This window comes from Carcharodon carcharias, chromosome 15 (genome assembly GCF_017639515.1).
Source record: "Carcharodon carcharias isolate sCarCar2 chromosome 15, sCarCar2.pri, whole genome shotgun sequence".
In the NCBI taxonomy this organism is placed as follows: Eukaryota; Metazoa; Chordata; class Chondrichthyes; order Lamniformes; family Lamnidae; genus Carcharodon; species Carcharodon carcharias.
The window spans coordinates 40,861,524-40,879,931 of NC_054481.1; the positions used below are offsets into that span (position 1 = coordinate 40,861,524).

The following is an 18,408-nucleotide window of genomic DNA, read 5'->3' on the forward strand; positions in this document are numbered from 1 at the left end:
CGGTCGTTCCATCTTCCTGAAATGTCTTAATACCCAAGAATTGGATTGTTTAATCACTATTCCACTTTTAATTTTAGCTTCTCTTTCATCCTTGGGAGGCTTACTGCATTATAGCCTTTGGCCTTTGACATTTGTTTCGGACAGGTGACCAGCTATTAAAAGTTGAATTCCAATGATGGCACTCTGTCAATGTGCCAGTTACTTCCAATAGAGACTGACCTGCAACATAGATGACACCCACCACTCCCATCCTGGCGAGCGTTTCAATCTCAAAGGCAAGCTTGGACAGCTGGGAACCCTTGGCTGCTCTAGTGCATTGTCCTGTCAAGGTTGCAGGGAAGCACGAAACATAGAAAATACAAGCAGGGGTAGACCATTTGGCCCTTCGAGCCTGCTCCGCCATTCAATATGCCCATGGCTGATCCTCTATCTCAATGCCACACTCCTGCTCTCTCCCCATACCCCTTGACGCCTTTAGAGTCTAGAAATCTATCTATTTCTTTTTAAAATATATTCAGCGACTTGGCCTCCACAGCTCTCTGTGGTAGAGAACTCCACAGGCCCTCTGAGTGAAGAAGTTTTTCCTCATCTCAATTCTAAATGGCCTAGTCTGTATCCTGAGATTGTGACCCCTTGTTCTAGAACCTCTCCCAGCCAGAGGAAACATCATCCCTGCATCCAGTCTGTCCAGCCCTGTCAGAATTTTATATGTTTCAATGAGATCCTCTCTCATGCTTCTAAACTCCAGTGAATACAGGCCTAGTTGGTCCAATCTCTCCTCATACGACAATCCTGCCATCCCAGGAATCAGTCTTGTGAACCTTTGCTGCACTCCCTCTGTGGCAAGTATATCCTTTCTTAGGTAAGGAGATCAAAACTGCACACACTACTCCAGGTGTGGTCTCACCAAAGGCTGCAGTAAGACAACCTTGCTCCTGTACTCAGGTCCTCTCGCAACGAGGGCCAAGATACCATTTGCCTTCTTAACTTTTTGCTGCACCTGCATGCTTGCTTTCAGTGATTGGTGTACAAGGACACTTAGGTCCCTTTGTACATCAACATTTCCCAATCTAGCACCATTTAAATAATTCTCTGCCAATCTGTTTTTCCTACCAAAATGGATAACTTCACACTTAACTATGTTAGACTGCCTCTGCCATGTATTTGACGACTCTCTTAATGTGTATAAATCAGATTGAAGCCTCTTTACATCCTCCTCACCACTCACATTCCCACCTAGTTTTGTCATCAGCAAACTTGGAAATATTACATTTGCTTCACTGATCCAAATCATTGATATATATTGTGAATAGCTGGGGCCCAAGCACTGATCCCTGCAGTACCCCACTAGTCACCACCTGCCACTCCGAAAAAGACCCATTTATTCCAACTCTGTTTCCTGTCTGCTAACCAATTCTCAATCCATGCCAATATATTACCCCCAATCCATGTGCTTTAATTTTGCACACTAACCTCTTATGAGGAATTTATCAAAACAGAAGCTAAAAAGTAGCTCTGGTGCCTGGCATGCAAAATCTCGGTGGGGAGAAAGGGGATAAGTTCATCATAAAGCAAATGTTTTATCAGTTTGTCTCTAACTTTGAGTCCAAAGAAAGATCTATGAGAAACTGTCCTTGAGTTAATGTTAACCTTTGAAGTCTATAGCAATGTATCTTTCCACCATGCTTTTGCAGCCCTGTCTATTTATCATTTTAGGGGTTTATCAGCAACTGATTCATTCTGGAGCAGATGTAATTGTATACTTTACCCTGGGTATCTTCAGTACACATCATGTGTGTCATTCCTTCGGTTGTATTTTTACCAATTGCTCGATCTATCATCATCCTATTCACAGAGACATGACCTCTGACCTGTGGCAAACATGTCAGCATTAGATTTAACATTTATGTCAACAATCCCATTCTACAAGGGAAAACCTACTTCTTAAGGCTCAGTTTCATTTCACAAACTTTCTAAATGTGTCACAATTGTTCTCACTCTCCTCAAACAGATTAAAACTAGATCTAAATCAGAGTTTAACCTGTCACGTCAATTAATTCATGTGGAGAAGGAATTCTGATGTGCAAGTTTATTTCACCCATTTTCACTCTAGATAATTTTTTTGTTTCCTTTTTTAATCTACTCTCGTCAGTGAACCCAAGCTCCCTAAACCTTCAAGTGTGTTTTCACTTTTCCTAACAATAACAACTTTCATTAATACAGCATCTTTAATGTAGTGAATGTCCCAAGCTGTTTCATAGGAGTGTAATCAGACAGAAATAGATGCTTAAGCCAAAGGAGATAGGAGGAGGGGTAACCAAAAGATTGATCAGAGGTGTACTTTAAGGACGGTTTTAAAGGAGGAAAGGGAGGGAGGAAGAGGAGCAGACAAACTTAGAGAAGGAACTCAGGAGCACTGGATAATGAACTGATTGTTTTTTTTAAATTACTTTAGTTACAATTTCCATCCCTTGCACTGTGAGATCCTCATTTTCAGAAGGTGAGAAAATAACATTACTCTAGATCTTATTTTACCCTTTAACATGCCTCACAAAATGTATTAAATAGCAATAGGAACAACATCAAGACATATTTAGAGTAGTAATTAAGATTTGCTAACTCCTTGTATAGTACCCTCCATACCAAAACATATTATAATTGTCATAAATAGAGTTGCACTTTTTATTTTTATCACTACAGAGTTTATTTGGCTTAGTTAACTCTGCCAGAATTTCAACCAGGCTCTCTTTAAAAGTTCCTGATATGCTCTTATATCTTTGAAAACCCCAAATACTAATCTGAAAAAGGCCAGCTGATTGAAACCTTTCAGGAAGTTCACGGCTGATGTCAGGAAGCACTTTGTCACACAAGGGAAGTACACAAAGGGTAGCTGAAATCTGGAACTCTCTCCCCCAAAAAGCTGTTGAGGTTGGGGGCTCAATCAAAAATTTAAAAACAGGAATTGATAGATTTTTGTTGGGCAAGGATATTATGGGTTATGATCTAATTGCGTGGCAGCACAGGCTCGAGCATCCGAATGGCCTCCTTCTGTTCATATGTTCCAGTAACAAATAAGATCGTAGCCATAAGACACTGGAGAAGAATTACTGCTGAATGAAATCATTCAATTATAGTGCAGATCTTCAAAACAGCACTTTTTTGTTCAGTTGGACACCTGAAGCACATAGAAACCCTCACATTGCTTAAACAAAACGACTGAGAAAATCTGCACATTTTTGCTTGTTTGATATGCAGTGCACGCTCTCATACCCACCCTGGTCATTTAGTGTCTAGTGGGCTTTGATTTACAGGGAGAGTGCGTATTTTGTATTAGGCAAATCTTTTTAGCCAGTACGTAGAAAGCCCAACAAGGGAGGGGACAGTTCTGGACCTAATATTCAGAAATGAGCATGGGCAGGTGGAAGGCGTATCAGTTTGGAGAGAGTGACCATAACTCAGCTAGATTTAGGATAATTATGGAAAAGGATAAGGTTGGGCCAGGAATAAAAGTTCTAAACCGGGGAAAAGGATAATTTTACTAAGATGAGATACGATTTGGCCCAAGTGGGCTGAGAGCAGCTACCTGCAGATAAAACTGTATCAGAGCAGTGGGAGGCATTCAAAGAGGAAATAACAAGAGTACAGGGCAAATGTGTTCCCGTAAAGACAAAGGAGGGGATCAAGTCTGGAGAACTCTGCATGTCAAGGGACATAAAGGTTAGGATTAAGAAAAAAAGAGAAGCCTATGGCAGATACTGAGGACTCAATATGACAGAGTCCCTAAAGGAGTATAGAAAGTGCAGGTGGGAACTTAAAATGAAATTAGGAAAGCTAAAAGAGTGCATGAGAAAGCATTGGTGGGTAGAATAAAGGAAAACCCAAAGGGGTTTTTTAAATATATAAAGAGCAAGAGAACAACTAGGGAAAGAGTAGGGCCAATTAGGGACCATTGAGGTAATGTGTGTGTGGACTCGGAAGACATGGGTACAGTCCTCAATGAATACTTTGTGTCGGTCTTCATAATGGAAAAGGATGACGCAGGTATAGTCATCCGGATGGAGGACTGTGAAATATTAGAGGAAATTAACATAAAGAGAAAGGAGGTACTAGCGTGGTTAGTGGCCTTAAAAGTGGATAAATCCGCAGGTCCGGATGAGATGTATCCCAGGCAGTTGAGGGACGCAAGGGAAGAGATATCTGGGACAAAAACAAAAATAAAAATACCTGGAAAAACTCAGCAGGTCTGACATCATCTGCAGAGAGGAATACAATTAACGTTTCGAGTCCATATGCATCTTCAACAGAACTAAGGAAAAATAGAATAGAGGTGAAATATAAGCTGATTAAGGAGAGGGTGGTGGGACAGGTAGAGCTGGATAGAGGGCCAGTGATAGGTGGAGATAACCAAAAGATGTCATAGACAAAAGGACAAAGAGGTGTTGACGGTGATGATATTAGCTAAGAAATGTGCTAAAGGTGATATTAAGGGTAGAAAGCAGGACAAGCAAAGTACAGATAGCCCTAGTGGAGATGGGGTGGGGGGAAGGGATCGAAATAGGCTATCAGGTAGAGATAAAACAATGGATGAAAATACATTTAAAAATATTGGAATAGGTGGGAAAAGGAAAATCTATATAAATTATTGGAAAAAAGGGGGATCGGAAAGGGGGTGGGGATGGAGGAGAGAGTTCATGATCTAAAGTTGTTGAACTCAGTATTCAGTCCGGAAGGCTGTAAATTGCCTAGTCGGAAGATGAGGTGCTGTTCCTCCAGTTTGCGTTGAGCTTCACTGGAACATTGCAGCAGGCCAAGGACGGACATGTGGGCATGAGAGCAGGGTGGAGTGTTGAAATGGCAAGCGACAGGTAGGTCTGGGTCATACTTGTGGACAGACTGAAGGTGTTCCGCAAAGCGGTCACCCAGTCTGCATTTGGTCTCTCCAATGTAGAGGATACCGCATTTGGAGCAGCGAATGCAGTAGACTAAATTGAGAGAAGTGCAAGTGAAATGCTGCTTCACTTGAAAGGAGTGTTTGGGCCCTTGGACGGTGAGGAGAGGGGAAGTAAAGGGGCAGGTATTGCACCTTCTGCGGTTGCAAGGGAAGGTGCCGTGGGAGGGGGTTGAGATGTAGGGGGTGATGGAGGAGTGGACCAGGATGTCCCGGAGGGAACGATCCCTGCGGAATGCCTCCGGAGGGGTTGAAGGGAAGATGTGTTTGGTGGTGGCATCGTGCTGGAGTTGGCAGAAATGGTGGAGGATGATCCTTTGAATGCGGAGGCTGGTGGGGCGATAAGTGAGGACAAGGAGGACCCTATCATGGTTCTGGGAGGGAGAGGAAGGTGTGAGGGGAGATGCGCGGAAGATGGGCCGGACACGGTTGAGGGCCCTGTCAACCAGCGTGGGTAGAAAACCTTGGTTAAGGAAGAAGGAAGACATGTCAGAGGAACTGTTTTTGAAAGTGGCATCATCAAACAGATGTGACGGAGGCGAAGGAACTGAGAGAATGGGATGGAGTCCTTACAGGAAGCGGGATGTGAGGAGCTGTAGTCAAGATAGTTGTGGGAGTCAGTAGGCTTGTAATGAATATTGGTGGACAGTCTATCACCAGAAATTAAGACAGAGAGGTCAAGTAAAGGAAGAGAAGTATCAGAGATGGATCACGTGAAAATGATGGAGGGGTGGAAATTGAAAGCAAAATTAATTAATTTTTCCAGGTCCAGACGAGAGCATGAAGCAGCACTGAAGCAGTCAGCGATGTACCAGAGAAAGAGCTGTGGGAGGGGGCCGGAGTAGGTCTGGAACAAGGAATGTTCCACATACCCCATAAAGAGACAGGCATAACTGGGACCTGGCAGTAATTTTCAAATCCTCTCTGGCCACAGGTGAGGTGCCAGAGGACTGGAGGACTGCTAACATTTTTCACATTATTAAAAAAGGAAGGAAGGGATAGACCAGGAAGTTTCAGGCCAGTCAGTCTAACCTCGTTGGTGAGGAAGTTACTAGGAAGAATTCTGAGGGACAGAATATATCTGCACTTGGAGAAGCAAGGATTAATCAGGGATAGACAGCATGGATTTGTTAAGGGAAGATCGGGTTTGACAAATTTGATCGAATTTTTTGAGGAGGAAACCAGGAATGTTCATGAGGGTAATGCGTTTGCTGTGGTCTACGTGGACCTTTTGATAAGGTCCCTCATGGCAGCCTGGTCAAGAAAGTAAGAGCCCCTGGGATCCAAGGCAAAGTGGCACGTTGGATCCAAAACTGGCTGAGCGGCAGGGAGCAGAGGGTGATGGTAGAGGGATATTTCTATGACTGGAAGTCTGTTTCCAGTGGGGTTCCGCAGGGCTTGGTGCTGGGGCCCTTGCTGTTTGTGGTGTACATAAATGATTTGGACTGAAATGTAGGGGCTATGATCAAGAAGTTTGCAGATGACACGAAAATTGATAGGGTGGTAAATAGTGAGGAGGATAGCCGTAAACTGCAGGAGGAATATCAATGGACCAGTCAGGTGGGCCGAGCAGTGGCAAATGGAATTCAGCTCGGAAAAGTGTGGGGTAATACACTTGGGGAGAGATAACAAGACAAGGAGTTACACGATGAATGGTAGGACCCTGGAAAGCACTGAAGATCTGAGGGACCTTGGTGTGTATATCCACAGATCCCTGAAGGTAGCAGGGCAGGTAGATAAGGTGGTTAAGAAGGCATATGGGATACTTGCCTTCATTAGTCAAGGCATAGAATATAAGAGCAGGGAGGTTATGCTGGAACTGTATAAAATGCTGTTTCGGCCACAATTGGATACTGTGTGCAGTTCTGGTCACTGCATTGTAGGAAGGATGTGATTGCAATGGAGAGGTTGCAGAGGAGATTTACCAGGATGCTGCCTGGGCTGGAGGGTGTGAGCTATGAGGAAAGATTGGATAGGCTGGGGTTGTTTTCCTTGGAGCAGAGATGGTTGAGATGGGACCTGATAGAGGTGTGTAAAATTAGGGGCATAGATAGGGTGGATAGGAAGGCACTTTTTCCATTAGTAGAGGGGTCAATAACCAAGGGGGATAGATTTAAGATAAGAGGTAGAAGGCTAAGAGGGGAATTGAGGAGAAAGTTTTTCACCCAGAGGATGGTGGGAGTCTGGAACTCACTGCCTGAAAGGGTGGTTGAGTCAGAATCTCTCGTAACATTTAAGAAGTACTTAGATATTCACTTGCATTGCCATAGCCTCCAGGGCTGTGGGCCAAGCGCTGGAAAATGGGATTAGTGTAGTCAGATCTTTGTTGACTGGAGCAGACATGATGGGCAAAATGGCATCCTCCTGTGCTGTAAACGTCTATGAGTCAAACAAAATTGCTTTTGTGGATTTCTCAGTATTTGTTTTCAGAGCCACTGAAGTCTGATTTCTCTATTCTATTGACGGAAAATAGATTCAGAAATCTTCACATAAAACAACTTCACAAAGCACTGAAGGTCACCTCAAGCCCTTGCTGTTGCTCTTGAGAACTGTAACTTTGTAAATCCAATGAAGCCATCTAGTGGCAGGGATTGATTACCTCACCAATTCCACTACAAATGGCTGTCATTCTGCTTACAACATTGTCAACACATGGGACCAGAGAAAATCACCTCCCATTATCATTTGCTATCCCATTCAGTGTTCCTAGTGGGTATGATGGCACAGGCACCAGCAGACCATCAGTAACTCATCCATGTATGGACATTTCCTAACAAGACTGGACTTTTCCAGCATGAGTGGATATCACGGGGAAGCGGGAGGCCAGGGGGAAGGAGGGTGGGAGGGGTGGTAGGCGGTGTTGGAGTGTGATGTTCATCACCTGTAATTTCCAGCCACAGTCACTGGATCATGAACAGGAAACTAAATTCTTGCTGGGAACAGACACTGAACAGCAGCAGATCTCATTCCTGTGCCATTAACTTAGAAATGTGATGATGTGGTGACTAGACAAAGGAGCTAGGTACAGCCATCTCATAGTTTTGAAAGAAAATACAAAATCACTACACTGACTCAATTTTAGAGTCAAATGGGGTAGAAATTTGTCTTGGGCAGTACTCCTATTTATATGGATAGCTTAACATTCAGTTCTATTTAAGTCAATACTGAATATATTGAATTAAAAATTGGGTGTGGATATCCTGGTGAATCGATATGACTATATAATGCTACTGGCCTAAGAGGAATTTCCACCCCATTGGCTTCAGGGCATCGTTGGTATGATTGGTGCTGTGATGAATGTCGCACAAAGTGAAGATGCATGCAATCAATTAAATAAAACAAAGAGATACGTACCAGAGCCAGGTAAACCTTGGTTACCATACGATCTCTGAAACACCGATAGGCTTTGGCTGCTGCCATCTTACTAAAAGCAATACACAGTGCCCCACTGGTGGAAAAGTCTAGCTGATGGCAAAATCTGTCCAAAAACATAGAACAAAATGATTGGAATCATAACAGCAAATGCCCCTTCCCTTGCTTTAAGTAACCAGACTTCTGATGAAGTTCAAAGAAAGATGGCAGCTGAAATCTGTCAAACTTATTTTACTGGATGCCTTCCAGTACATGGACAAATATAAGACCACCATCATGGCAACACAGGTGAATTGTGGGTTGTACCTGATCTGTGTCGCAGAAGATCTAGCAATATGCATTGCCACTGCTGTTAATCGGATATCCTTTGCCATCCACCCATGACCATTACCATCTAGAAGGACAAGGGCAACAGACAGATGGGAGCACCACCACCAGTTCCCCTCCAAGCCACTCACTATCCTGACTTGGAAATATATCGCCCTTCCTTCGCTATCACTGGGTCAAAATCCTGGAACACCCTCCCTAACAGCACTGTGGGTGTACTTACACCACATGGACTGCAGCGGTTCAAGAAGGCAACTCACCACCACCTTCTCAAGGGCAACTAGGGATGGGCATTAAATGCTGGCCCAGCCAGTGAAGCCCACACCCCATGAATGAATAAAAAAAGTCTACACCTTTAATCCAAACTAGCTAAAGGTGAATGAATTATTCAGCAGTCACATAGCACACAATGGGCAGTAAAATATGAAATTAATTAAAACATATTCTTGGATACTACCATAACCAAACCTTGGGTTAGCAGTTTACAGCTAGCCACATTGACCAGTATCTACTATACTGATGTTCTACCCTCTTAAATATAATAAACTAAAAACAATACAATAGGCTTTTTCTGCTGCCGGATGATTCAGCAGAAAATAAATTTTTCTAATTTTCTCACCAATTGTCTTCCATCTCCAGTTTCTTTTTGCAAAGGTGCTAATTCCTGGCTGGATCATGGCTCCATGGTGAAGTGAACATTATGGACAGATTTAATGCCCTCCCCAAGGCGAGTTTGGAGGCGGGGGATGTTTAATCAGGCGGGAGGGTGCCGGGTGAGGATGCCGCTGCCTTTCCATCTCTGCTCCAATTAAGTCTTGGGACAGTGGACGGACTTCCTGCCCTACTGCCCACTTAAGGGTCTCAGCTTGCCACAACTGACATTCAAGCAATGATGGACAGGGCAGTCGCCATGCAGGAAATTTGAAAAGCAAACTTTGTCAGGGTTGCTTGCAGTCTCCCTGGAAGGAAAGGGGGATCCTTATTCAAAGGCACTCAGTATCTCACCAAGGAACCCGGCATTGGGAAGGGGGAGTTGGGGGGGGGGGTGGGGTGCAGAATGCTGAGAGCCTATCTGCTTCCCCCTTCCCCCCATCTCCCACAACACCCGCCCCATCCCCATCCTGCCCTCACTCACCTGTGGCCTGGGTCCCTCGGTGAGCCTAGGTGCAATGCCAGCAGCTCTCACAGGATCAGGGGATGGTTTTTCTGTCACCAGCATCCTTGGTGCTGAAGAATGTCTACCGCTGTCCGCTTAAGTGCCTGAGAGGCACTTAATGTAGGTCTTCCCCAAAGGAGGTGACACAGGGCTCTCGCTGTCTTCAACTGGCAGGGAAGACCCCCATGGCCTGCATTTAATACTGCCATTTGTGTGTGTGAGCCTTGAAAACTGTTGCAAGTTATTCAACGTTCTAGAATATCACAGCCAGCCATGTCCATGTACATGCATTTCCAGCCAGATCACTGGATAAAGTTGTAATAGGCATTTGATAAGGTGCCACAAAGATTATTACAGAAAATAAAAGCGCATGGTATAGTGGGTAACATATTAGCATGGATAGAAGATTGGCTGGCTGGCAGAAAACAGTGAGTATGCATAAATGGGTCTTTTTCTGATTGGCAGGATGTGAAGAGTGCAATCCCACAGGGGTCAGTACTGGGGCCTCAACTTTTTAGGATTTACATCAATGACTTAGATGAGGGGAGTGAAGTCATGGTAGCTAAATTGGCAGATGACACAAAGATAGGCAGGAAAGTATGTTGTGAAGAGGATATAAGGAGGTTGCAGATGGATATAGATAGATTGAGTGAGTGGGCAAAGATCTGGCAAATGGAGTTTGATGTGGGAAAATGTGAAGTTCTTCACTTTGGCAGGGAGAACAAAAAAGCAGAGTGTTACTTAAATGGAGAATGGCTGCAGAATTCTAAGCTGCAGAGGGACCTAGATGTTCTAGTACATAGGTCACAAAAAGATAGTATGCAGGTACAGCAAGTAATTAAGAAGGCTAATGGATTGCTATTCTTTATTACGAGAGGGATTGAACATAAAAGTAAGGATGTTATGCTTCAGTTATACAGGGCATTGGTGAGATTGCATCTCGAATACTGTGCGCAGTTTTGGTCTCCTTATTTAAGGAAGGATGTAAATGCATTGGAGGCGGATCACAGGAGGTTTATTAGATTGATACCTGGAATGAGTGGGTTGTCTTACGAGGAAAGGTTGGACAGACTGGGCTTGTTTCCAATGGAGTTTAGAAGAGTAAGGGGTGATTTGATTGAGGTATACAAGATCCTGAACAGCCTTGACAAGATGGACGATTAAAGGGTGTTTCCTCTTGTGGGTGAGTCCAGAACTAGGAGACACTGTTTTAAAATTAGGAGTTGCCCTATTAGGACAGAGATATGGGGATACTTTTTCTCTCAGGGGGTAGTGAGACTTTGGAATTCTCTGTCTCAGAAGGTGGTGGAGGTGGGGCCACTGAATATTTTTAAGGCAGAGGTAGATGGATTCTTGTTAGACAAGAGAATCAAAGGTTATCGGGGTTAGATGGGAATGTGGAAATCCAAACACAAGAAGATCAGGCATGATTTTATTGAATGGCAGAGCAGGCTCGAGTGGCTGAATGGTCTACTCCTGTTCCTATTTCTTATGTTCTTATGTAGTAGAAGCTTTGGCCAATAGTCTACTCTTTAACCCTCCAGAATTATCGAGACCTAGTGCCACAGTCTTAATGAAATCGACTACCTCAGCATGGATAAATTTCCTCAGCTACTTCACTAGATAAATTCATCAAAACCATCAGGAATGCTAAAGACTGTTGCTTCAGGACCTTGGACCCCATCCAGCGTGGAATATTAATTAGTCTCTTGGTGTCGTCACAATTAAGCAACCGCTGACCTCATGTTGCCAAGCATATATTACAACAACAACTTGCCTTTTATGACACCTTTAAAGTAGTAAAATGTCCCAAGGAACTTACAAAAGACTTCTAGGAGCTAGTGTTTTTGGCTTGTCAACCATGAGCTTCAGGCTTCCTGTCATTTAATTTGCTACCAAATCCAAGCCTTAAAATATCCAAAAGGGACTGTCTTTAATAACATTATCCTCAGTTTTACCGCCCCAAGAATTGATGGCGCAGACACTAACTAGTACAACTGGTTAATGAATATAAACAAAGAAACCCACAGGTATCTTTTCTCAATGAATGTTTGAATTGGCAGGTATTTTTATAGTCATTTCTTAGAATCCTTACTTGCATCACAAATGTTAATGGGCTGAATTTTGCCGTTGGCGAGCAGGAGGCAGGGCCCGCTTGCCGACGCGCAAAATGACGTGGGATGATGTCGGGGGTTCCCCCTGACGTCATCCTGCCCCATTTAAATACTAAGGAAGACGGGGGGACAGTGAAATCAGCTGTCCGCCTGCCGACCTGTCAATGGCCGGCGGGCAGGCCAGGAGCCCCGGCGGGCTTCTGAAAAACATGAAACCTCATCCACCAGCGGGATGAGGTTTCATGAAGGGTTTAAAAAATTTAATAAAGTTTTAGTGAAATTTATGAACATGTCCCATCTCATGTGACATGTTAAGGATTTTTTATTTCTATTTTTAATGTTTTCACAACTGGTAGTAATTCCCCTGAGGCAGCACTTAGCACTCTTGCATTTGGGGAATCTCCCCCCGCCCACGGGGATCGGCTCCCTGCCCACTGGAGATTGGGTCAGGCCCGCCCGCCTGGAAGGCAGAAAATTCTGCCCAATGTGTGGCCTCAAGCTCATTTTTAGAAATTGAGAATTGTCTGGCTTTCACAGTTTCTAATTTGTGATAATGTTGTGTCCTAAATCTATTTAACGCAAGACCAGGGCCCAGCAACAGTGATACCTGTCTCAAGTGCTTCATTCCCCACAGCTGGAAGCAAAGTACAGATGTAATATAAGTGTCTGGCACATATAGGGTTAATGTGGGACTGACTGCAGTACTGCCCACACAGTGATGTAAGAGAGCACATGACCCACACCCAGGGTCAGTCTCTGTTGAACAGAGCTGTGTGTACCAGCAAGCATTGAGACAGTTCCTAGCTTGTACTCTTTACTGTACATTTGCAAATAGTTCTAGAGTCAATGAAGACTTACAGTTGGCCTATGTATGACTACGAAGACTTCTTCAAACCTACCAAACTGTATCGAACACCCTACAACATGGTGGCAGCTCATGGAAAAACCCAGAAATTCAGAAAAGCTGGAGCAGAAGAAATTCAAAAGCTGGAAAATTAAAGGAGCAGCATTCTGATCTGACTGAAAGCACCTGAGTGAAGACACAGATGGAGATCGCCTGAGAGAAGCTCTATAGCAGAACTGGAAGTAGAAGGAAGAAGGGAAAAAAGCTTCACTGTGTAGCTTAGGACTCCAGAGATCGCGTGGAGGTTCAGTTTGAATACCCACGGATTGCAGAGTCAAAAGACCTAGCAGGGGTGAGCTAAAAATTGTTCTTGGCCAGATCAGAGCAGCTCATTTCCAAAGGCACCGTGGCCAGCCAGATTCCCGAGTCAGCGCCTGAACATACGGCATCCGAGCTCGCAATCTGTGAGATCCTCTTTGTGATCCACAACCAGGACTGTTCATTACTAAGCCACAAATCCTGTGTTGAACTTAACCTGTTACAGATGATTGATAAGGTCAGCCAGCAAGGGCCTGGCTCCGTGTGCAAGTGTGTTCCCGAAACTTTTCACAGGAGTGGGGCGACTGGAAAATGAATACAGAATCACACTGAGAGGAGATGCTAAATCCATGTGCCTATTCACACCACATAAGATCCCCCATCCGCTCATGAAGCAGGTGCAGCAGCAGCTGAACGAGATGGCATGCGAGTTTTCAGATTATATCATCAGCCTCAAGGTTACAATCAAAATGAACCACAAGCTACTAGTCTCCTTATTGGATGAAAAGGAGCTAGCAAAGATGCCTCCCAGAATCCAGAGGCTTTGCCTGCACCTCAGGAGGTTCGCCTATGAGACGGGATACGTCCAATGTAAAAACCAGAGAACAGCAGACACCACTTTCCAGAGCCCACAACAGGCCTCCCGACAAAACAGGATGTCATTCTCATTGAACAACTGGAAGCATATTCCCAATTGACAAGGAGATGCCTGCCAAGGACCACAAGTAAACACTAACAGATCTTTCAGGAACAAATACACGATGAAGTGTGTGCCCACATCTGCAGATACAGCCAACAAGAAAGGCATCAGCAAAGATCGAACAGGAGGACCATGAAAACCTGGTTTGGACAACAAAAGCACTTTACAATTAAAAAGATGACCTCCTGGTCTACAATGAGCGGCTGGTCATCCCAATCTCCCTGTGGTCAGAGGTCCTTCAAAAAATACACCAGGGCATCACCAAGTGCAAGGCACAGGCCCAATCCGCTGTCTGGTGGCCAGGCATTTCCAAGGCAACAGAAGACACCATTGCAAATTGCCAGATGCGTGCATTGCACAGGCAGGACCAAAGATAATCCCTACCAGGTCTTGGGAGAGGCTGAGCGTTGATGTGTTCGTCTTCAACAGCAAATCATTCCTTATAGTGGTGGACTACTTCTTCAGATGGTTTGAGGTGAAGCAACTATACAAGACTACCACAGAGGCCGTAATTAAGGCACTAAAAGAGATGTTCATGAGCCACAGCATCCTGGACAGGATTGCGTCCAATAAAGGCCACAGTTTTCAAACAAGTACTTTGCGCATTTCACTGCCATATCTGGCTTCCACCACCTCACCAGTTCCCTGAGATACCCACAGTCAAATGGGGAGGCTGAAACAGGAGTCCATACAGTAAAAGCCCTCCTAAAAATGAACAAAGACTTCCCCACAGCACTGCTCACATATAGGTCCACCATTTTACAATGCGGCTGTCACCATCTGAATTCCTGATGGGCAGGAAACTCCACACACAACTTCCAATCCAGCTAAAAAAAACTCATACCAGAGTTGATTACCAGGATATCCAAGCAAGAGAGCAGTCTTACAGGCAGAAGCAAGCTTCCACCTACAATAGAAGGTATTGTACTTGACACTTGCCATTATTACATAAGGGTGACAAGGTCTGGATTAAACACTGCAGAGGGCACAGTCAGGAGAAACAGAAGGAGGAGTCTCTTCCTCATCCCTAGACTGCCTGTGCCCTTTATGCAATGGAGAGATATTGAGGAACAGATGCCAGAAAAACCTCCAAACCTACAGGAAGAACCAGCAGCAACAGAACCTACCACTCGTCCTATAGTACTGTGAATAAGATATGCAAGGGTTATATGGCCAACAGACCACCTGAACCTTTGAATTCAAGAACTTGAAGGGGGGAGATGTGGTAGTGATAATGTAGTAATGACAATGCAAATGTAGGATAGTAATAACAATGTAAGACATAAGGTAAATTATAATCACTTGAAATGCATTGGATAAAGACTTGGAAGAAGGTATATGATAAGAGTCTGGTACATGTAGGGTTAATGTGGGGCTGAGTACAGTATCACCCACACAGTGACGCAACATAGCACATCAGCCACACCCAGGGTCAGTCTAGTGTTGAACAGAGCCATGTGTACCAGAGACAGCTCCTAGCTTGTACCCTTTACTGTACATTTGTAAATAGTTTTAAGAGTCAATAAAGACTTGCAGTTAACCTTGTATTGGTGGGATTTTCTGGCCCCACACATTGTCAGGATCATCTGGTCCTGCCGAAATTCAATGGACTTTTGGCTGGGCCGCCAAATCTCTTGTGGCGGGTCCTATCACGATGGGGTCAGAAAATCCTGGCCCACGACTATGAAGACTTCTTCAAGCCTACCAAACTGTATCCAGCACCCTAGACAACAACAGCCATCAGAAAACGAGAGCCACTGCCATTTTGTTGTGACTGCATATTGACTGGGGATATGGGTCAGCAGTGTGATTTCTACACTCCAGGGACTGAAGCTTCTCTTTGAGTAAAAGACTGGGAAAAGTCTGCTTTTCACCTTCCCTGAAATCACACAAAAACTGTGCTCCCATGATTTCACTAGCAGGTTATAATTTCGAGCCGGAATTTTCCAGCCCCTCCCGCTGATGGGATCTTCCAGTCTCCTGAAGTTAATGGAGATTTGAATGGCTCGCCGCATCCACGGTGGGGCCAGAACATCCCAGCCTCAGAAACAGCTTTTTTTAAACAAATGAGTTTCTGACTTCCCCTCAAAATTGGAGTGGATCTGAGGCAGGAAACTTAATGCAATCTTGTATGCATGCAGTAGTTTCAATATTGTCATCCGTCCTCCAGCTGTAGATCAGTTGGTATCACTTGTGCCTCTGGGTCAGAAGGCTATGAGTTCAAGACTTATTTCAAAGGCTTGAGCATAAATTACAAATTGACACTTCAGTCCAGCGCTGAGGGAATGCCACTGTCGGATGAAACCGAGGCCCCATCTACCTTCTCAGGAGGAAGTTAACGATCCCATGGCATTATCTGAAGAAGATTAGGGGAGTTCTTTGCAGAGTCCAGGCCAATAATTATCTCTCATTCAACATGCTAAAAAACAGATTATCTAGTCATTGTCACATTGCCCTTTGTGTGACCATACTAATGTGCAAATTACAAATGCTGCTGCATTTCTTATATTACATGAGTGATTATGCATCAGCAAATTACTGCATTGGGCTGCAAAGCGCTTTGGGAGCATCTTGAAATTGTGAAAGAACACACAAGAGCACAAAGGATAGGACCAGGAATGGGCCGTATAGCCTGTCTAGACTGCTCTGCAATTCATGGTTGATCTTGAGCTTCAAATCCAATTCCCTCCACCACTCCCCATATCCCTTGGTTCATTGAAAGACCAAATATCTGTCTGTGCCAGCCTTAAATATAGTCAACAGTGGAATATTCACAACCTTCTGGGGTAGAGAAATCCAAAGATTTACAACCCAAATTGAAACAAAGGAAACTATGAAGGTACGAGGCATGAGTTGGCTAAGATATATTGGGGAACTTCATTAAAAGGTGGATAGGCAATGGCTAATATTTAAGGAACGAATGTATGCATTGCAACAGTTATATATTTCTTTCTGGCACAAAAACACAATAGGAAAGCTGCCTACCCATGGCTAACAATAGAAATTAAGGATAGTACTAGATCCAAACAGGAGTCATATAAAGTTGCTAGAAAAAGTAGCAAGCCTGAGGATTGGGAGCAGTTTAGAATTCAGCAAAGGGGGACCAAGAGATTGATTAAGAAGGGAAAAGTAGAGTATGAGAATAAACTTGCAAGGAACATAAAAGCAGACTGTGAAAGCTTCTATAAGTATATAAAAAAACAAAGCTTGTTGAGGACAAATGTAGGTCTCTTACAATCCAAAACAAGAGAATTTATAATAGGGAACAAGGAAATGGTAGTGCAATTAAACAATGACTTTAGTTCTCTCTTCACAGAGGAAGACACAAATAACTTCCCAGAAATGATAGGGAACCAAGGGTCTAGTGAGAAGGAGGCATTGAAAGAAATTAGTGTTACTATAAAAAGAGTGCTGGAGAAATTAATGGGACTGAAAGCCAATATATCCCCAGGGCCTGAAAATCTACATCCCAGGAGGTGGCCATGGAAACAGTGGATGCATTGGATCTCATCTTCCAAAATTCAGTAGATTTTGGAACAGTCCCGGCAGTTTGGAGAATGGCAAATGTAACCCCACTATTTAAAAAAAGGAAGGAAGGAGAAAATAGGGAACTACAGACCAGTTAACCTAACATCAATAGTAGAGAAAATGCTAGACTCTATTATAAAGGGTGTGATAACAGGACACTTAGAAAATATCAACGGGGATTTATGAAAGGGAAATCATGTTTGACAAACCGACTGGAGTTTTTTGAGGATGTAACTAGCAAAATAGATAAGTGCATTTGGATTTTCAGAAAGCTTTTGATAAAGGCTCACATAAGAGCTTAGTGTGTAAAATGATGGCACATGGGATTGGGGATGATATATTGGCATGGATTGAGAATTGATTAGCAGACAGAAAACAGAAAGTGGGAATAAATGGGTATTTTTAGAGTGGTAGGCAGTGACTAGTGGGGTACTGCAGGGATCAGTGCTTGGGCCCCTGCTACTCACAATCTATATCAATGATTTGGATGTGGGAACCAAATGTAATATTTCCAAGTTTGCTGATGACATGAAACTTGGTGGGAATGTGAGTGGTGAGGAGGATATTGTGAGGTTTCATGGCAATTAGACAAGTTGAGTGAGTGGGCAAATACATGGCAAATGCAGTATAACGTGGTAAGTGTGAAGTTATCCATTTCGGTAGGAAAAACAGAATGGCAGAGTATTATTTAAATGGTGTTAGATTGGGAAATGTTGATGTACAAAGGGATCTGGGTGTTCTTGTTCAGTAAGCAGTTAAAAAGGTAAATTGTATGTTGGCCTTCACTGCAAGAGGACTTGAGTACAGGAGCAAGGGTGTCTTACTGCAGCTGTCCAGGGCCTTAGTGAGACCAAGTATTGTTTGCAGTTTTGGTCTCCTTACCTAAGAAAGGATATACTTGCCTTAGAGGGAGTGCAGCGAAGGTTCACCAAACTGATTTCTGGGATGGCAGGGTTGTCATATGAGGAGAGACTGGGTCGACAAGGCCTGTACTCAATGGAATTTAGAAGAATGGGAGGGGATCTCATGAAGCGTATAAAATTCTGACAGAGCTGGACAGACTGGATGCAGGGATGATGTTTCATTTGGCCAAGGGTGTGT

The 18,408-nt window shown here is 43.9% G+C and overlaps 1 protein-coding gene across 1 annotated transcript in view; it reads right to left on the bottom strand.

The window, feature by feature from the left end:
* Positions 1–18,408, bottom strand: part of rpusd1 (RNA pseudouridine synthase domain containing 1) — a 40,814-nt gene that overhangs the window by 9,410 nt on the left and 12,996 nt on the right. Inside the window, exons 3-4 of the mRNA XM_041205823.1 lie at positions 8,303–8,426; positions 1,769–1,871 (exon numbers count right to left, since the gene is read on the bottom strand). Coding sequence (XP_041061757.1) covers positions 1,769–1,871; positions 8,303–8,426 — 227 coding nt within the window. The remainder of the gene's footprint in view (positions 1–1,768; positions 1,872–8,302; positions 8,427–18,408) is intronic.